Raw genomic sequence first — 21,230 nt, forward strand, 5'->3', positions numbered from 1 at the left:
CAGCAGCCAAAAAGGCAAGAGAAATGCTTGGGAGAAGACAGGCTAAATTGGGGTATAGTGAAGAAAACAGAGTCCATTCTAGCCCCTTACTGCTGGATGGAACCATAACCAACCATAGGAATAGAACATCCAGTCTCAGTTTCCTCATCTGTAAAAGGGGGATAATAACCTCACAGAACTATTGTGATGTTCAAATAAAATAAGAGAGGGTACATGAAAGTGCTTTGTAACCAGGCATGCTGGCATGTGCCTGTATCACTAGTTACTTGACAAGCTGGGAGGTTGAGGCAGGAAGACCACTTGAGCCCAGGTGTTCAAGTTCAGGCTGGGAAACATAGCACGACCCCTATTTCTTAAAACAACAACAACAACAAAAAAGTGCTTTGTCAGTTACTGGGAAAATGTGAGCAGTTATTTTAGTGTTAGAAGACTAACAAGGACCATTGCCTGCAAAGCTAGTGATCCCTGTTCTAGTGCTGATCCCTGGGAGAAAGTGATGGCAGAGGACATGCAGGAGCCTAGGACCCACTCAAATCCATTGGGAAATCTCTCCTCCCACTCATTCATCCAACTATCCACCCATCCATTCAACCATCCATACTTCCTTTCCATCTATTCTACCTATTCATCCATCCACCCTCCTCTCCATCCATCCACCTATCCATCTCTCCACCCACCCACCTACTTATCTACCCTCTTCATCCATTCATCCCATCACATCCATCCATCCTTCATCTACCCACCCACCCTCCTCTGCATCCATCCACCTATCCATCTCTCTACCTACCCACCTACTTATTTATCTACTCTCTTCCATGCATGCATCCATCCATCCATCCATCCATCCATCCATCCATCCACCCACCCTTCATCTACCCTTCATCCGCCCACCCACCAAGTGTCTGCTATGGGCCACCTCGTCCTGGGTGCTGTGGATCAGTGACAAACAGGGAAGATAGGGTAACTGCACTCACAAAGCTTCCATTCCATTTTCCTTAGCCTTTCCTATAAAGTAAATGACAACTTATCAGTGTAAGGTCTAGCCAAGAGATAGGGTAGTGGGAGGTGGAGTGGTGGGTAAAAGAGTCCACTGAGGAATCTGGTTTTGTGATGGGGAGCTAAAAAGCCCTATGAAGGTAGAGCTATTTCTATTTCAGAAGCCTCCAGCCGCTCCAAGTTGCAAGCTGAGGGCAAGGCAGAGGCCTCTGATCCTACAGATGGGCTGGTAAAAGCAGGAAGGGGAGGGAGGGCCCCGTGCAGAGACCATAAACTTGTGACCTTGAGCCCTCACACAGTTGTCTAACCACACATGCAAAAATATGCAGGTATATCCCACAGCGTCCTAGAAATGGATGCTGTTTGGATGCAAATGAGCTCACCACCCTGGAGGTGTGTCAACAGATGCTGGGCAGCCACCTGTCAGAAAGGGAGTTGTCAAGAGACTGCAGCTCAGGCACTCACTTCCAACATTATGATTCAGGGAGTCAGGGCAGCTGTTTTCCCGTTATAGATACACACACACAGACACAGCGAACACATACCACCTACTCCTGCCTGGCAGCTGGCTCCAGGCCCAACTCCTTCTTCCCTTCCTGCCATGCCAGGTGCTGGTGAATAGCCTGCAGGGGTACCCAGCCTGGAGACAGTGGTCTGGCAGAAGCCACAGATCAGAGAGGGCTGTGTGGTCACTGGCTCTTGCCCTAGACAAAGTGCTAGGTTCTGCAGTGCCCCAGTGCTGGGCTTCCTGGAGGGCCTCATCTGATGCCCACATGGGAGAATCCTAGGTAGGCTTGAGGTATAGCCTTCAGCCAGGTCATGCTTTGTGGAGAGAGATCTGGGATCACACTGGGCCTGCCAGCTGAGGGACCCTGGACAAGTCATATCACTTCTGTAAGCCCCTGTTTCTGCTTCTATTCAATGAGTTTTATACTCATTTTACAACATTGGTTTTTTGGTTGTTTTTAGTAAGAGACAGGGGTCTTGCTCTGTTGCCCAGGATGGAATGTAGTGGTGCAATCATCGCTCACTGCAGCCTTGAACTCCTGGGCTCAAGCCATCCTCCCACCTTGGCCTCCCAAAGTGCTGGGGTTACAGGTCACTGCACCCGGCCTACACTGTTTTTTGTTTTGTTTTTGTTTTTTGAGATGGAGTCTCACTCTGTTGCCCAGGCTGGAGTACATTGGCGTGATCTCAGCTCACTGCAACCTCCACCTCCCTGGTTCAAGCAATTCTCCTGCCTCAGCTTCCCAAGTAGCTGGGATTACAGGCACCCACCACCATCCCCGGCTAATTTTTGTATTTTTAGTAGAGACGGGGTTTTGCCATGTTGGCCAGGCTGTTCTTGAACTCCTGACCTCGTGATCCTCCTCCCTTGACCTCCCAAAGTGTTGGGATTATAGGCGTGAGCCAGCGTGCCTGGCCCTACACTGGTTTTAATGGGCAATACGTGGCCTGTGACACCTAGCAAGTGCTCAGTGAAAGGTGGAAATGATGACTCCTTGACCTTACTCTGGGCTTGCTGGAGCTGGGTGTGGCAGCAATGGGGGTGGGGGAGTAGGTTAGTGGGCCCTGGAAAAACCTGCCTATGGATTTGGCAAACTTACAGCCACCCAGGGCTTTGAGTGGCTTTGAGCCACTCAGGGCTCTGTATACTCCCACTGGCTCATTCCCATTTCTGACGAGGGGACTCTTGTGAGTCCCATTTTAGGGAAGGAAGCTAAGTAACCTGATAGGGGCCACACTGCTAAGAAGTGCTGGAACTCAGGTTCAAAGTCAGGATTGCTTCCAAATCCAAATCCAAACCTCCCATTATGGGAGGTTCAGGGTAGGCAGTGCTAAAGGCTCTGGCTTTTTACCAGCATCCCTAAGTCAGGATGCCTCCATTTCTACTTGCCTTAAAAAATAAAAAAAAAAAATCAAGGCCGGGCATGGTGGATCACACCTGTAATCCTAGCACTTTGGGATTACATCCTTGAATTCTCCCTGACAAATCCCTGTTGGGGATTTGGGAGGCTGAGGCAGGCGGATCACAAGGTCAGGAGTTCGAGACCAGCCTGGCCAACATAGTGAAACCCCATCTCTACTAAAAATACAAAAAATTAGCCGGGTGTGGTGGCGGGTGCCTGTAGTCCCAGCTACTCGGGAGGCTGAGGCAGGAGAATCACCTGAACCCAGGAGGTGGAGGTTGCAGTGAGCCAAGATCGCGCTACTGCACTCCAGCCCGGGCGACAGAGCGAGACTCTGTCTCAAACAAACAAACAAACAAACAAAAATCATTATTAAATCTTAGCCTTTGAAACAAAATAATGGGAAAATAGCTCTACTGTGACAAAAGTAGAGAAAAAAAAAGGAAAAAATAGTAACAATCTAAGGTTCACACTAAAAGAAATGATGATATAGTGGTCCCAAGCCCCAGTGATTAGTCTCCTGGAGAGATATTTAAGGATTTCAGGGGAGAGAAGGGGGCTCTGAGGGTCTTCCTCATTATCTACTGGGCCAGACTGAACTGGTGCCAAGTGGGAGGTGGAGAGCTCTGGAGTTGTCAGGGTGGGGCTGGATGCATCCTGCCTGGAACTGGCATAACCACAGGCATTGGCCAGAGTGGCCCATGGCCTTTTTGCCTTTGCTTTTATTTATTTTTTTTGAGATCGGGTCTTGCTCTCTCACCTAGGCTGCAGTGCAGTGGTGCAATCACAGCTCACTGCAGCCTTGACCTCCAGGGTTCAAGTGGTCCTCCTGCCTCAGCCTCTCAAGTAGCTAGGACCATACATGTGCACTACTATGCTTGGGTGATTTTTTATTTTTTGCATAGATGGAGTCTGAATATGTTGCCCAGGATACTCTCAAACTCCTGGGCTCAGGCGATCCTCCTGCCTTGGCTTCCAAGAATGCCGGAGTTACAGGCGTGAGCCACCATGCCTGGCTTTCTTTTGCTTTTAATAATAATGGTGGATACGTGTTAATCCCTTAGTAGAGGCCAGGCATTGTGCTACCCTATGCTAAGCAGTTAACTTGCATTCTCTTATTTAATCCTAACAACCCCCAGGAAGGAGGCACACTTTTTCCTCCATTTTCAAATAAAAGACTTAAGGCTCAGAGACTTTAGGTGTTCAGCCTGAAGTCTTAAGGGACTTGAGGGAGGGAAGGGTTTGTTATTCCTCTAGGTGCTGGTTGCTCTAACCTGAATGCTGAGTCGTGACGACTAGGTGGCGATAGAGCCTCACAGTAACAAAAAGTTCCTGGGATTTCGGGTAGGCAGCAAGCGGAGACCTCAGGCCCCACTGCAGCAACCCCCTACTCCTGTAGCACAGCCCACGCTCCCTCGGCTCTGTCTTTCATGTCCCGGAGCCAGCACGGTGGGAGAGCTGGTTTGGGTGGAAACCTGACCCGGATTTAAATCCTAGCTCTGCCACTTACTGGGCTTCTAACATGAGGCTTCTCATCCCTAAAACAGGAGTGAGGATCCAATGAGACAAAGACCTTGGCAGTGGATAGGATTGTAGAAATCAAGACTCAGAGAGCATGCACTGCATTACATTCAAAGACCACACCCACGCGGTGTTTTAAAATGGCCAACACTCAAAAACTTAGATATCTCACATAGAAACCCCGGTGCTCCCGCTTCTCTTGATAATCTGTATTCCCACATGGCAGTGTCTGCTGGAGCTGAGGTCAGCCACTCCTTTGGATGGGGCTCCACCCTTTAGGCTACTGTAGCCCCCACCACTCCCTATGGGGACTCCAGCCCATTTTCCCCATGTCTGTTACCTATGTGGCCATTTGGCCTTGCTGGCATGTGAGTCTGGCCTTCTCGCAAGTCTCAGTGCCAAGGAACAGTGAAGTCTGTCCCCATTCTGGGGCAAGGAGGGGCTCAGGTGGGCTTTTCTGTGTATTTGCCCTGGGGCCTGGAATAAAATCTTCATGTGCCCTCATCACCATTTGTGATTATGGCTGTGCAGATGAACGACATCAGGCATGGACAGAATGGAGACCATGGAATCTAGCCTGCAGGTCCCTGCTGGGAACCCAGGCTGACATCCTCATTCTAAAGCTGGTCAGTGGGCCTTAGTGAGCCAAAAGCTGGTGGCTGCCAACTCCCCAAGTTAGAATAGCATTGGTTGGGCTCCCTGACTCTGGCCCTGAGGCCAAGGTGGCCTTCCTGGGTGGCTAGAGGTTACTGTACTGATGCTGAGGAGGAGATCTCATTTTTTGTGGTTGGACTGGCCTCCTGGCCCCCTCAGCTGCTGGTCAGCTCAGCCTGTGCCCTCCATTAACCCCAGCCCTCCCACGTGGCTTCCATGCAGGCTGATGGGGCCTCCTCCTCCCCAGGGCTTCCTCGCTGCTCAGCCTGAGAAAATGATTCTGAGGCACAGGTCATGTCTCAGCTCAAACACCACCTCCTCCTCCAAGGTCCTCCAAGCAAAAATATTTGCTCCTGGTGGGCACAGTGGCTCACACCTGTAATCCCAGCACTTTGCGAGGCCAAGGTGGGCAGACTGCTTCAGCCCAGGAGTTCAAGACCAGCCTGAGCAACATGACAAAACCCTGTCTCTTCCAGAAAAAAACAAAAATTAGACGTTGTGATGCACACCTGCAGTCCCAGCTACTCAGGAGGCTGAGGTAGGAGGATCACTTGAGGCTGGGAGGTGGAGGTTGCAGGGAGCTGTGATCATGCCACAGCACTCCAACCTGGGTGACACAGTGAGACACTGTCTCCAAGAAAACCCAAAAAACAAAAAAACTTTGCTTCATCATTGGTGTTCCTGTAGCATGACACCAGTGTCTTCAGTGAGAATGATTTGATTCTGCTGTGGAACCACTGCTTGTTGATATGTGTGTCTTCCTCCCTGGACTGTGTTTGTTTAGCTCTGTGGCCCCTGCACCTAGCCCAGGGTCTGGCCCAAACATGGGGCCTGGTAGATGTGGAATGAGTGAGAGTGTACTAATGGCAACAGAAATAGGGCTGCCTCAGGGAAAAGTGTTTGGAAGCAAAATCATTTTAATCTGGAATTGCTAGAGCCTTGGGCCCCTGAGGATTGGAAACTGAATGAAGGGTACTAAAGATCTGTTACAGGCTCAGCATGAAGATCTAGGCCAGGAGTGCCAGGGCATCCTTAGCTTGGTTTCCCCATGGCTGGTGTCTCTCCAGGGCCACCTACCTGCTCAAACTCATGGCTCCCTGACAGCAGCTTCTGGACAGCAATTCTCTGACTTTCCATTTCATAACTCAGCACAGTGCTGCGACACTCCTACCACCCACACCAGCCCTCTACCAAATCACCAGCCCTGACAGCTAACGTCAGCAGAGGGCAAAGGCTGGGCTCTGTTTGGGAAGGCCCCCAGCTCAGGGCAGGGCTCAGCTGCTTCTGGAAGCCTGGCTTTCACCTTCTGTCCTTGACATGTCTGTGTAAAGGCTTAATTTGCCAAGCACTTCCTCCAGTGTTATTTCAACCCTCAGTGACTGCCCTAAGAGGTACATCCTGCTATTGCTCACATTACATGGGAAGGGGGAGGGGGGAAAACTGAGGCACAAAGAGGCTGAATCACTTGTTCACATCTGGATTTATGTGATAGCAAATGCTTCACAGGCTGCCCTGGCCCTGCCTCCTTGGCTCTCTGTCCTCTCCACTTGGCCAGGACCTGTGGCTCCAGGGACACAGATGTTAGGCGGCCCAGGCTCTAGGGAGACCACCAGGGTGAGCTCTTTCTTCTGGTGTCCACTGTGCCCAACTGTCCTAACCTGCCTGGTCTTTATCCACCTTCCACCGGGAGCCTCTTGCTCTGGTCAACACCCTTTTCTTTGCTCCTCGTCTGTCTTTGCTGACCTCCCAGCATGGCTTGCCCTCCTGTTCTCTCTGCTCTCACAAGTTCTTCCCTTTCTTCAAGGCCCAACTCAGACTGCTCTTTCTGCAGGAAGTTTTCCTGTGGAAACTGGTGTTTCCTAGACTTGTGCATTAGAATTACCTGGAAGGATCTCTGAAGCACAGGTGTGTTGGGGCCAACCCCTAGGGTTTTGGATTCAGTAGTTCTGGGGTAGAGTCTGAAAATGTGTATTTCTATCATGTCTGTAGGTGATGCTGGTGCTGCTGCCTTGGGGACCACACTTTGAAAACCACTGGTTTTAACCAATGGCTTTCAAATTGGGTTTGTTGGATGATTTATCAGGGGCCTTGACAACAGTGTGTGTGGAGGGGGGATCTTTGCTTCAACACTGCAGGGCGGTTTTGCTTCTAAGTATTTACAATTATTAAGTTTAATATAAGATTTTAATGGAAGAAAAGATTTAGTTAGCAGGGGGAAAAAAGTCTGAAAGTTGCAGCTCTTCACCAATCCCTGTGAAATGTGCTCTTGCCTCTGAGGGGACAGTGTGGCCTCTCTTTTGTACTGTGGCTCCCCTAAGGTTTGGCTCTCCTTCTACTGGTAGTTTGACATGATTTTAGGTGTAACACAGACATTTTTAACTTTTAGTAGTCATTTTTATTACTATTATAAAAATATTTATAACTAAATTTTTATTTTAATATTTAGCATTTATTTTACTGAGAAGCTGAAAAAAATCTAACATATCCAACTAGCATATCTGTGATTCCCCAGATGTTCATTCCTTAAGGAGCAGCTATATGCAAAAAGTGAGCAGTTGGCTGGGTGCTGTGGCTCACACCTGTAATCCCAGCACTTTGGGAGGCTGAGGCGGGTGGATCACAGAGGTCAGGAGTTCGAGAACAGCCTGGCCAACATGGTGAAATCCCATCTCTACTAAAAATACAAAAATTAGCCAGGCATGGTGGCATGAACCTGTAATTAATCCTAGTTACTAGGGAGGCTGAGGCAGGAGAATTGCTTGAATCTGGGAGACAGAGGTTGCAGTGAGCCAAGATTGCTCCATTGCACTCCAGCCTGGGCAAAAGAACAAAACTCCATCTCAAAAAAAAAAAAAAAAAAAAAAGAAAGTGAGCAGTTGAAAGTTGCTGTAAGGCAGCATCTGAAGTGAAAGTCCAGCTGCCACACCCATCACACACAAGCCAGGGTGGCTGCTGGAGAGGCTGAAGTTTAGGAAAAGCTGCCCTTCAGGATGGTTTGAAAGTCACCTAAGGGGTGGCCCTGCTCCCTCCGTGCCCTTGAGTTTCTTCCCCTTGAGTTGCATGCTAATTGTGCCCTGGTGTCTTTCTTAAACTAATAAAAGATTAAGATGACATTTTGAAAAGGGCACCTCATTAAGCAGCCTCGTCCCCACGGCAGCGGGCACTCCCACACAGTAGCCAGCTGCCTGTTTATCTTATGGTGATGAGGCGTCACCTCCCCTCTGCGGGCCTGCCTTCCTCTGCCTCTTCCTCTGACACGCCTTTCTCCCTCCCACTCAGCACTCGGTGAGGAGGAAGTGTGTGTGTGAGCACATGTGCGTGGTAGGGGCGGGGAGAAGGGACACCCGAGTTCTCCTGAATCCCCCTTCTGAGTTGCAGGCCCAGAGGCAGAAGGATGCGGAGGAACACACAGTGGGTCAGGAGGGAGAGAGGCCCTTACCTGTACACTGTGGTTGGAGGGGAACTCAGGCTGTCATAGACCAGCCGCACGTGGCCCTGGTACAGCTCCAGTGCCAGGGGGTCATTGTCTCCTTTGTAGAGAAGGATGCCGTTGTCCTTGTCAGTGGCCACCTGGAGAAAGCAGCTGGGGTGTGTTAGTAAGGGCTTACCTGAGACTGAACCTTCCCTGCCCATCTCACAGAGCCCTCTTCCAGGCAGCAGCTTCTGAATCTGTGCTGCGTCTAAATTCATGTCCATCTTTCCTCCTCCATCTAGTCGGTAAATCCCCAGAAGGTAAGGCCTAGACTTACACCTCAGCAAGTGCTGACTGAGCAAACCAGTTCAACACATTTTTACTGAGTGCCTACTGTGCACCACTATGTTCATATATTAATGTATGTCAGGAGGCCCGAACTCTAATCTGCCCTCTCCCTCTGGTGCATAACATGATCCCGCCCAAGTTCAGGCCCTTCTTTGGTTTCTCTGTATAAAGTAGAATAATAAGTTTTTGTTTTTGTTTTTGTTTTTTTTTAGGCAGAATCTTGGCCCAGGCTGGAGTTCAGTGGCACAGTCTTGGCTCACCGCAGCCTCCACTTCCTGGGTTCAAGCGTTTCTGGTGCCTCAGCCTCCTGAGTAGCTGGGACTACGGGTGCTTACCACCGCACCCTGCTAATTTTTGTATTTTTAGTAGAGACGGGATTTCACCATGTTAACCAGGCTGGTCTTGAACTCCCGACCTAAAATGATTCACCCACCTTGGCCTCCCAAAGCGCTGGGCTTACAGGCGTGAGCCACTGCACCTGGCTAATAAGAGTGATAAAGAAAATGCTAACAATGATAATTAATTCAATGTTTGCTAGGAACCAGGCACTATGCTAAGAGTCATCTGGGGAATTGAAAAAAAAATTCCAGTGTCTAGACTTTACCCCAGACCAGCTACACATGAATCTCTTGCGGGTGGGGCCCAGACAAAGATAATTTTATTATTTATTTATTTATTCTTTTGAGACAGAGTCCTGCCCTGTTGCCCAGGCTGGAGTGCAGTGGCATGACCTTGGCTTACTGCAACCTCTGCCTCCCAGGTTCAAGCGATTCTCATGCCTCCGCCTCCCAATAGCTGGGATTACAGGCATGCACCACCACGCCCTGCTAATTTTTTATTTTTAGTAGAGACTGGGTTTCACCACGTTGGCCAGGTTGGTCTTGAACTCCTGACCTCAAGTGATCCACCCGCCTCAGCCTCCCTAAGTGTTGGGATTATAGGTGTGAGCCACCACACCTGGCCAAAGATAATTTAAAAAGTTCTCGAGGTGATTCTAAAGTATTGCCAAGGCTGAAAGTTGCTGGTTTCAGAAGTTGCACTCACAGCCAGCCACCCGGAATGAGATTCTTGGATTAGTGGATAGGCCTCAGACAAGGGGTTTTGTCTGTCTTGAACTGAATCCCAATTCTGCAGCACAGTGTCTGGTGTACAATAGTTGAATGCATATTTTCTGGAGGAATGAGTGAATGAGGCTGGAAGTGGGGGCTGCAGTTTGCAGCGAGAGCTGGTCAGTAGTTATCTATAGAACTCTCTGGATGAGTTGGTCCAGATGTCCTCAAGCTGAGTGTTGTCCCTGATGGTGCTTTACTGCTAAGATGGGGCATTCCAGCAATTTTCTGAACTATCAGGGCTTGTGGGCATGTTGAGGTCCTTCCAAGGGCAGGGCAGGGCGGGACACACCTGCAGGGAGATGTTGGCCTGGGGTCGGACCTTGGCGGAGGCCAGTTCCACATAGGAGTCCTTGCCCACGAAGTTGACGGTGATGAGCTTCTCGCATCTGGGGCCGGCGAAGCCTGGTGGGCAGCGGCAGGTGGGCTCCTGCTGCACCACGATGCACTGGGCCCCGTTCTGGCACTCGTACTGGTCGCACGGGCTGGTCTGCAGTAGGACCATGGGTGGGGGGTGCTCACAGAAGGGTCCACTGGAAGGCGGGAGAGAATGGGGAGGGAGATGGGAGAATGGCCAAGAGGAGACAATCACAGTTACTCAGGCCAAAGAACCTCGAGCAGAGAGGTAGAGTGAGTTGGGAAATGACACTAGTTCTAGGGGCTAGTTCCAGCCCTGCCACTAACCGGGGCAAGACCTTATCCTTCTCTAAGTCCCATATTTCCCATTTTTAAGAGAGTTGGAGTAGCCATGGTGGCATGAGCCTGTAGTCCCAGTTACAGGGGAGGATCGCTGGAGCACAGGAGTGCGAGTTCAGGCTGCGGAACAGAGCAAGACTCCGGCTTCAAGAAATAAAATCATGGAGTTGGACTAGAGTAGAGGTCCCCAAACTTCAGTGTCATCAGAATTGCCTGGGGGTGATTTCTTAAAAGAGCACATTCCTACCTATGGAAAGATGAATGGATAAACAAAACGTGGCGCATCCATCCAATGGAACGTTGTTCAGCAGTAAAAACAAAGGGAATTCTGACATACCCAACAGCATGGTTGAATCTTGAGAACACTATATACTAAGTGAAATAAGCCCGACAAAGGACAAATGCTGTATGTGTCCATTTATATAAAGCATCTAGAGTAGCCAAATTCATAGCAACAGAAGTAGAATAGAGGTTACCACTGAGGAACCATCATGTTTGTTCTTCATCCTAGAAAGAAGATTCTCGCCAGTGTGGCCATGTGGCTACCTCCACCTTGCAAGCTGGGCTTCAAGATGGTGGCATTTTCCATTAGATGGAATCCTACCCAAGCATGACATTACACAAGCTGAACCTAAGCCCAGCTTTCACGTGGAGTTGCCGCAAGTAGCTCTTCTCCCGTCTACAATGTGGGATCACCAATACCTGCTCTATTTCCCTCATGGGGACATGTAAGGACTGCAAAGGTGTCAGGGGAATAAAGGCATCACCCAGAACCGGGGCTACAGCCACCTGGGCCTGAGTCTCCATTCTGGCCACCTTAGCCAGTCAGCCCCAGCCCCTGCCACCTGGCCCAGGCTGTCTCCTTCCTGAGGTGCCCTCCTGCCTTACCTGAAGCCCTGCGGGCAGGTGCATGTGTAGCCATTGATTGTGTCCACGCACTGGGCCCCGTGGCGGCACTTGTGGGCCACGCAGTCATCATTGTCTGTCTCACAGAGCTTCCCGCTGTAGCCAGGGACACACTCGCACCTGGAACATAGGCAGAGGCAAGGCCGTTCCTCAAGGCAAGGCCAGCTTGCAGGCAGTCACTCTCCAGCCCCCTTCAGCAGGTGGCCTCTCCCCATCTCTTCTATCTGCCCAAGTTCCTTTGGGATCTGCAAAGCCTGGCTCCACAGCAGGTTTCCCTGGTGGCCCATGGCCTTTGTTCCATTCATGGTGGGGTGAGTCTTGTGTTCCAGAGCCAGGGTGAGGAACACAGGGTTGGACTCATCCAGCTTTTGGCTTGGATCTTCCACTTCCTACATGAAACTGACATTCAGTTTGGTCCTTCCTTTGGGTCAGGCACTGTGCTATGCCCCTTTCACTGAGTTCTCATTGAGGCCTCTCAGGACCCTGTAAGGGAGGGTCTACCATACTCCATCATAAGGAAGAAACCAGAGGGCAGAGAGCACTGCAGGCACTTCCCTGAGGACCCCCACACCCCCATCGAGTGACAATACTTAGTTTACACTTGCGTGTCATAAACTGTTCTAAGTGGGTCAGTCACTCATTACCTCTCTGTGTTTCAGTTTCTTCATCTTTAAATGCAATTGATAAATAACTCCACCTCTTATGGTTGCTTTAAAAATGATATGATATGCTTTGTGTAGTGCACTAAACATTAAGTAAATATTCAACATGACATGTAGAAGATGAATGAAGAGGAATACGATACTGTTTGCACTCTGAGATTCAGACCAGGATGAGAAAGGCAAAAATCTCTTCTGCCTTAATAACTGGCTCATATTACCTGGGCAAGAGGATGGGAACACCTGCTCCACCCCAGGCCCTGCACACCAATCTGGCCCTTCCTAAAAGAGTGGTGCGTCAGCAATTCCATTATTGCCCCTTCTAGACAAGGTTTAAAACCTGGCCAGAGGAAGCTGCCCCAGCTAAAACCTGGCCTCCTTGAGTGTGGGCCAGAAACATGCATCTCTGGGCTCCTCTGTCTGGGGCAACATTCAACCAAAATCCCAGCACAGAAACACACCTGAATGCACCGAGGGGCTGAGTCACAGAGGCTTAGGTGCACCCACAGGCACATATAAGCAAATGCTTACTGGCGCTTCTGCCTTCTGCAAAGCCTGTGTGCCTTTCTGGGCCCAACAGCTGAATTCTAGTGGGCAGAGTAAAAATAATAGCCACAACCTATCCAAGTCAGAGGAGGAGGCGGCATGGCAGAAGGAGGTGACAAAGGCAGGGAGGTGAGGGTTGGGGGGAAGCAAGCTCTCTGAACTCTTAGATTGTCTTATAAGCAGCCCCACGGAAGAATCAGGGCAAAGGGATGGTTCTCCCTCATCCCTGTCCTCCCTCTCCTCTTTAGGAATGGATAGAAGTGGGGTGGAATCCACAAGTGGCAACCCCACTGGCATCGTTGTGGTTGGCAGAGCATGATGCAGGCTGTAGATTCATAGCTAGGTAAGACACGGAGGGGGTGATGTGTCCTCGACTGGAACAAGTTCCTGAAACTGAGGACTTACTGGCCTATGCTCAAAAATTGAAATCCGCTAAGATCTGACCAATTCACCTTTACTTGATTGGCAAATTTGAAATACATAACCTATTGCTGCACTAGAAGTACAAACTTACATGTTCAACCAGTCTTTTAAGGAAACACATTGAGAATGCCTTCGAGGGGCATGTGCTCAATACAGCACCATGTATACTTCTGCTACTGTGTTAAACTTGGCTCAGGAAGGCATCTGTGTGTCTCTTGAATTCTAAAAAGTAGTTGCAGAGCAACTTAAGCTATTTGACTTTTTCCAAGGCAGTAATAGCTGGCCAATACTTACAAGATAAAATCCAATATTTTAAGCCTGGACTTCAAGGCTACTGGTGAGATCTTTATTAAGAATTAGGGAAGCTATTCTCACTCTCAGACTAAGCAGTGGAGGTTGGGAGGCAAATGTGTTGACCTTCTTCTTCTTTTAAAATGCTACAGCCCTCTCAATACCAGCAAGTCTCAAACAAAACACCCAGGGATCTTGTTAAAATGTGTCTTCTGATTCAGGGAGTCTGGGTGGGGCCTGGGAACTAGCATTCCTAACAAACGCCCATGTGATGCTGATGCTGCTGGTTCAAGAACCTCTGGTAGCAAGGACCTATATAATACTTCTCCATCAACTAAAGAGAGGCAGCTGGTGCTATAACCTGCATTCTCCATTGTTCTCAAATGCTTGCCTGTATCTTTCTTCTAGTTAAATTTTATGCATTTTAATATGTGTTGGGTCTATTGATTCTGCACAAGGGGAAGTAACCGCATACTGTCCTTGGTTCCAGGACATCTGGAGTCTCTGGATTTAGCTGAGAAATCAGTCAGGCCCAGACTGATTCACAGCCCCACCGCTTTATATGTGTGCATGGAGGTGGCTTATGCCACCTCAGTGAGCCTCATAAAATGTGAATGACTTTCTACGTTCTAGGATTGTTGGATGTTGGATAATACACCTTGCCTGACAAAGAATAAGTTAGCAGTACATGCTAGTCATTGTGATCTTTCTTTTGGCTATTGTTATTTTCAGTATTATGGACAGGTAGTATCTGCCCTTCATTGAGACCTCATTGAGGGAGGGAACGTACAAGGAGAACTCCAAGGATAAACATCTTCACACTTGGACAAACGTCACCCTGACTGTGTATCTCTTTGGCTAATATCCCTATAGGCTGCCATAGGATATGAGCTGTTTGGTGATGGGAGATGAAGGAGATAAAATGATAAAATGTTGCACTGGAAGAATAATTTTTGATTTAAACACATTTTAATGAAACACTAACATTATTGAGCTGGCCTGTAGACCTTTTCAAGATAATGACATCACATATACATACAATATCTCAAGATTATGAAAGCTAGACTGATTTTATTCTTTCCTATATTGTCTTAGAACTCAAGGGACTTTGGTTACAATAGAGGTTTCTAGGAATAAGTTCTGGGGATCATAAAAACCTGGCAGTGTTAGCTCTCCAGCACTCCAACCCCACACCTGTACCCTTGACCACGTCTTTTTTTTTTTTTTTTTTTTTTTTTTTTTTAGACAGAGTCTCCCTCTGTCACTCAGGCTGGAATGCAGTGGTGCAATCTCAGCTCACTGCAACCTCCGCCTCCTGGGTTCAAGTGATTCTCCTGCCTCAGCCTCCTGAGTAGCTGGGATTGCAGGAGTGCGCCACCACACCTGGCTAATTTTTGTATTTTCAGTAGAGACGGGGTTTCACATGTTGGCCAGGGTGGCCCCTAGACCACTTCTGACCAGTGCTGGTGTAAGCCTGTGTCCTCTGAGCTTGCTGTCCACTCAGCCAAGAGGCAATTTATCTCCTCTCCATGGGCAGATCCCCATTCCCTGCCCCTTCCCGGGCATGCCCAGAGCACTCTGGTTGCCTGGCCTGCTCTGCTTTGAGTTCACGTTTGCATTTACACGTCTCTTCCCACCCCTTGCCCCTTCATTCTTCCCTGTCCCCTCACAGTATCCCATACTTCGTAAAGATCAGCAGTAAACTGAAGTCAAATCAGGGGGGTGGAAGTAGGCGGGGAGGTCCTGTGAGGTATCTCTCACCCTTGTACTCAGGTAACTTGACTGCCTAAAAGTCCCACCTGGCATATCTGAGGGGTCATGGGGCAGATGAGGTAGATAGGAATGGGGTAGACACATGGAAGGGCTAAAGCTTCATTTGGTCTTATTGAGCAAAACCAGAGCCTCTTGGCATTTCCCCTGGTGATGAGATCTAGGCTTGTGATGTGAAAATAGAAAAGGAAGACACGAGAAAAGACATGCTCATGTCTGCCTGTCACCCTTACTTACTCGCTTCTTCTTCCCCTAGTGGGGCCGTCCTTCCTTCTCTCAACCCATCCAAATTCCACCCACCCTCAAGGGTCACCCACATTCTATTCCTAAAGGGGTGGGGCTGCTTCTCTCCTCCAGCAGCCTTTTCCTTCCTCAGAACCCCAGCAACAGAGCCAGAATCGTGGGGCCTAGAACTTCATTCTTTTCTAAATATTTGCTCAGTGTCAAATCTTCTTCCCCTAGGTCCATGGCAAGGGCCTTGAGGAGATGAATCAAAACCATCTTCCAATCCCCACTACACTCCACACAATCAAGATCTGTGGACTGATGGGTGGGCTGGCTGGAGCAACAACTAGAACTCCTGCTTCTTAGATTCTAAGATTCTAAGAGCTTACAAGTTCAAGTTTCAGATTCTATAATTCTAAATTTCTAAGATCCTGTGATTGGGCTTTCTGAGATCTTGGGGTTCCCTGAAGTCCTAAGTTTTGTTGTTTAGAATCATAGTCACAAACACCCCCAGAGTCTGAGAACTCTCTGCCCTGTGACTGAGAACAGGACAGATTCTGGACCCATCGAGACCTAGAGCATGAGCTTCTGGCCCCAGAGGCTGGAGATGCCACTGGTGGGCATTCTCCTTAAAGACTCATCAGCACAGGCATGGAGCTCTGGGCCCAGGGCCCTCATCTCTAGGGGAGGCTCTGTAAGGTCATTTATGGGGTCTGCTAAGGGTACATCCTGGGGTCTCTCCAGTTGCCCTGGACTGCCTGTTTCCCAAAACCCTGACTCCTTGGTGCTAGTGGCTTCCCTCTGGTGTTGGACAGAGATTGCTGGGAGAAGAAGGAGGCAGCTGTGTGTAGAAGACAGCACTGGGGTCGGGAAGAATATTTTTGGCCACAGAGTTCTGGGATCTCCCCCTCGATGTCAGAAAACCCCCAGTCTCAAGGGTCTCACAATCTTCTCTAGAAGAGGCAGTGGCAAAAGTTTTCATGAAGGAAGGTGAAAGGAAGAGATGAGTACAGGGCCTGGGAGGGATTTCCCAGGAGTGCCATTGGATCCTCAGCCTCAAGAGCTGCATGGCTTTCTGACCTGAGGCAGCCTCTCCATCCACCCTTAGGGCCGCTCACGTGCTCCCCTGGCTCCTATGGGCTCTGCTGCTCACCATGGAGACAGCTCCGCCAATGGCCATGCTGCTGGACCACAGTGCTCCTGCCCCCTTCCCCTGCAACAGGTGCATAAGCTGAAAAACTTGCTGTAGACTGGAGGGGCAGTGTACTGCAAAGGCTGCACATGGAGAAGGTGACCAAATACCCTTTGGACGCTGCTTCCCCAGTGGAATTGCTCTACTTCTTTAGCTCTAGAAAGGAGGGATATGCTGAGAGCACTGGGAAGTTGGTAGGAGAGGAGAGGCAAGGAAGAAGGGGCAGGGAAGAGAAAGAGTGGATCTTTCTCTCTCTCTGTCTCTCTCTCTCTCTCTACCTACCTGTCTATCTACAGAGACTTAGAGACACCCACAGACAGACAGAGGCACGCATAGGGAAACAGACTGAGATAATTAGATCATGGCTGAATCAGCGATGCAGAGAAGCACATGAGAGAGAGAGAGCATGCAGAGAGACCAGAGACTGCCTAAAACCTAGACTGTTAGAGGCAGAGTTTTCATGGACCCTGTGCTGGGGGCACGAAGCCAGGTCTTACCTGAATCCTTTGTCCAGGGGGATGCACTTGGCCTCATGCTGACAGAGGTTCAGCTCAGGCACACAGTGGTCGATCACCTCGTCGCATAGCTCACCTGGCACAGATGGGGGAGATAGCTCAGGCCTCAGGCAGGGTAGGGATACCCTGGCCAGAAGATCAGACTCATCCAGCCCCTGGTCAGGTGGGCATGGACGTCAGGAGTCCTGTGTTCTCCTTGTGTATCCTCCTGCACCTCTGCCTTGGTTTCTTTGGCAGTGACCACGGGAAGATTCCAGGTGTCCTCCTGGACACTGTCCTAGCATCACCATTTGGCTGTTTTACTTGATCTTTCAGGGGTAGGGGCAGGTGCAGCTGAGAGCACAGGATGCCTGGCCCTGACTTTGGGCCATGCTTATTCATTTGTTTTTTCATTCCACACTTATTTACTGAGCACCTCCTGTGTGGCAGGTACTGTGCCAGGCACTGGGGACACAACAGTGACCGGGTCCTTTCCTACCCACAGCCTATTTGGGAAGATCTACAAATAAGCAGGCAATTACAATACAGACTTGTAGGTGTGACCAGAAGGGCAAACTTTGTGGAAGCACAAGGGGGACCCATAACCTCCCCCAGGAGGTCAGAGGAGGCTTCAGAGACACAGACAAGGCTTAGCAGCCCAGTTCACCTGTTACAGAAAAGTAAGCCCCCTGGATTTTTCAGGGAAGGAAGTATGAAAGGAATTTGAAGTTCTGGTCTCTAGACACATTGCCTTTGAAGTCTGCAGTGCTACAAAATACCTAACGGTCATAAACACCCAGGGATGGCCCTTGCAGATAAGCCCTGAAAAGCTTACACCACCTGAAAATGTGTTTTAGGAATGTTGGGGAGGGCGGTAAGGCAGGACAGCAGCTCCCAAGCAACACCAGCTTTTAAGATCCGAGTTTTGGGTTTCCTCAAATTCCACTTGGTCAAGCCAGATGGAGAGTGATCTAAGAGAGGGAAAGGTCTAACCATGAACGTTCTCTCCAGGAGTGGGGTGGGAGCAGGGTGGGGAAAGCTGCCTTAGCTCCTGCTCCCAGGGTATAGGCAGGTAGGTCCAGAGGGCTGGCTGCAGGGTAATGAGTAACAGATAGCCCCTAAGTCTGTTCTTTGCTATGGTGGGGAGAGGCTGACCCCAACCATGTCCTGGGAGGGAGCACTGAACCCCTCCCTCTCCAAATTTTGCCTTCAGCCTCTCAAGACCACAGAAGGTACTATGTTCCTGAGAAGCCTCCTCTTTCTTGTCATCTGGAGACACCCAGAGAAGCAGACAAGTATCTGTGTGGGACTTGCACATTTTCTGGGACAGAGCAAACCACAAAGCCTCATTCTGTACCTGAGTTTCCTGGGAATGAATTCTGGTTGACACTTCCTAGCTGCTTGACCTTGACATTGGCAGTTGTGGAGATTAAATGAGATTATACAAGCACTCACTCTCAGGACCAAAGTGCAACAAATCAGCAGTGCACCCTGGTCAATGGCAGACACCAGGTAGGCCTCAACTGCGGCAGGAAACCACTTCATCAATGCCTCCTCAGTACCCTCCTGCTGCCCATCTGCCTGCTCTAAATTCAGTTCAAGCCCCTCCCCTGCCACAAAGCCTTTGTTACAGCCCCACTGCCCTCTCCATTCTCACTACTGGGATTTCTGTCATCTCTCTTCTGGCACTAAGCTGATTCTTCTTGACCAATGACTCAACTCTATACAGTGATTCTTTTCATGGACCAGAAGCCCTTGTGGGCTGAGGGCATACCTTAGATTTCTTGGTCTCTCTAAGTGGCTAATTTAGTAGTCTGTATACAGTAGGTGCACAGTAAGTGTTGCCTGTTGCTAATGCAACTCTTGGCTACAATTCCGCTCTCAGAAGATGAAAGAGGGAAGGGGAGGTAACCCCTCAGCAGTCAGTCAGTCTTTCTCTCTCTCTCTGTCTCTCTCTTTCTTTCTCTCTCTCTCTTTCTTTCTTTGTTTTTTTGAGACAGAGTTTTGTTCTGTCTCCCAGGCAGGAGTGCAGTGGCAGGATCTCAGCTCACTGCAACCTCCACCTCCTGGGTTCAAGTGATTCTCCTGCCTCAGCTTCCTGAGTAGCTAGGATTACAGGTGCCCACCACCATGCCCAGCTAATTTTTGTATTTTTAGTAGAGCTGGGGTTTTGCCATGTTGGCCAGGCTGGTCTCGAACTCCCGATCTCAGGTGATCTGCCTGCCTTGGCCTCCCAAAGTGCTGGGATTACAGGTGTGAGCCACTGCATCCGCCCCCACAGCAGATTTCCATGCACTTTCTCCCAGCACAGAAGCTTGTCTGGGGTCCTAGGAAGCCCAGGATTATTAGAGCAAGTGGTTTTCTCAGTTGGTGGTGGTACGTTCCTACAGTTTCAAGAGTGTACTTGGGGATACTGTCTATGGGCTGGAGGCTTGATAAAGGTATGGGCTATGAGGGACAATGGGAGCCACTTGGCTTCCTTCTCTGCCATCTTCAAGGATGCTTCTATTCATCTTCCACAGCTTCCCACCACCCACTTCACTCCTGACATAAAGGCCTGGTTCCAGTAGTCCAGGACATGGGAGTCCCTGAGCTTCCCCCTCCTCATTTTCTCCTTGCCTTAGGCTGGTACTTCCTAAAAGTGCTTCTTGCAACACAGGATCGCTGGGCTGGGAATAGTGTTCGAGGATGGGGAAAGGGGGAAGCTCTGAGATCAAATAAGTTTGGGAACTGCTGGGTTAAACAAACAGCTTTCTTTAAAGCAGGAATTTTCGGAACCTCTAATATGCTTATTTGTATCATGGTACACCAAGAAGAAGGTTATTATTATATGCAGTGCTTCCCAAACTTGTTGTCTCATGGGGAATTTTCCCTCAAATTCATGGAATTCCAGTCTGGGATACGCGACTTTGGTTGATCTCATAACAAAGTGGGCTGTGTTTGCACCAAAATTGGTAGCATTTTGCTTCACAATCTAATGATATATTTAACTGTCCTTTTTAGGGGTTATTAATGTACGAAAATAAAGGTTTTGTGTTTGGGGGGTGGGTGGGTGGAATGATCTTCCTGAGGAATGCTCTCTTGTGGGAGCCTTCCTGGATTCTCCGGCTGGGTTAGGTTCCTTCTGTGTGATCCCACACCCCCAGGGCTTATAGATGTTATGTTCTCTTTCTAATGAATCCACGCCTCTGTCCACCTGACTATAAACTTCTTATGAGAAGGAACTCTGTCTTGGTCATTTTTGTATCCCTAGCTCCTAGCTGAGTGTCTGGAAAATGTGGATTTCAAGAGACGGTTGACTAGACCTGAAGGAAGCATAAACACAATGCAAGCGCCTCTCTGCCAGCCTCAAACACCACTAGGTCTACAGGACAGGGGCCCTAAAGGAGGTAATGGCCAGCAATGAGATGAACAGCAGCTAAAGAGCCTGGGACTCTGTTTCAAGTGGGAAGGAGTAGTGATTTGCTGGTGGCTGGTGGTGGAGGAGACGGAGAAGCAAACAGGCCTTTGGGGAGCCCCTCTTGGCATAACACGGTCTTGGGGTCTTAGTCTCTGTCCTCAGGGAGAGAGGAGGAGAGTCCCTGGAAGAAGTTAAGAAAATGGTATTCTAGCGACACCCCTCCACCCCACCATATATACAGTCATGAGATCCTTACCTGTGTAGTTAGGCGGGCAGATACACACGTAGTTGTTGATCCCGTCCACACAGGTGGCATTGTTTTCGCAGTCGTTGTCCTCACAGTCATCTGGGTTGATCTCACATTGCTGCCCCTCAAAGCCCAGAGGGCAGGAGCAGCTTTGGGATGTGAGGGGTGGGGAGCAGGGGAGTCAGGGGTCAGGGAGAGAGGTGGGTTGGGATGGCAGAGAGGAAGACAGGGGTGGGAAATACAATTAGTTTTTCCTCCAGATGGAGGTCTGAGAAAGCACTTTGGACACATGAGGCCTTGGGGTCCTGAGCAGGAAGACCCTTAGGAACCTAAAAGGTCATTTCATCCAACCCCATCTCCAGGCAATGTTCTATCTCCCCTGGCCCATGCTGGCTGCCTCGCTCTGGGGCTAATGTCCACCAACAAGGCCG

The 21,230-nt window shown here is 49.5% G+C and overlaps 1 protein-coding gene across 1 annotated transcript in view; it reads right to left on the reverse strand.

Annotated features, from left to right (window-relative positions):
- SLIT3 (slit guidance ligand 3) overlaps nt 1-21,230 on the reverse strand; it is a 636,316-nt gene that overhangs the window by 9,388 nt on the left and 605,698 nt on the right. Inside the window, exons 28-32 of the mRNA XM_019028107.3 lie at nt 20,809-20,948; nt 17,156-17,249; nt 11,535-11,672; nt 10,243-10,483; nt 8,521-8,651 (exon numbers count right to left, since the gene is read on the reverse strand). Of these exons, the coding sequence (XP_018883652.3) occupies nt 8,521-8,651; nt 10,243-10,483; nt 11,535-11,672; nt 17,156-17,249; nt 20,809-20,948 (744 nt within the window). The remainder of the gene's footprint in view (nt 1-8,520; nt 8,652-10,242; nt 10,484-11,534; nt 11,673-17,155; nt 17,250-20,808; nt 20,949-21,230) is intronic.

This window comes from Gorilla gorilla, chromosome 4 (genome assembly GCF_029281585.2).
Source record: "Gorilla gorilla gorilla isolate KB3781 chromosome 4, NHGRI_mGorGor1-v2.1_pri, whole genome shotgun sequence".
In the NCBI taxonomy this organism is placed as follows: Eukaryota; Metazoa; Chordata; class Mammalia; order Primates; family Hominidae; genus Gorilla; species Gorilla gorilla.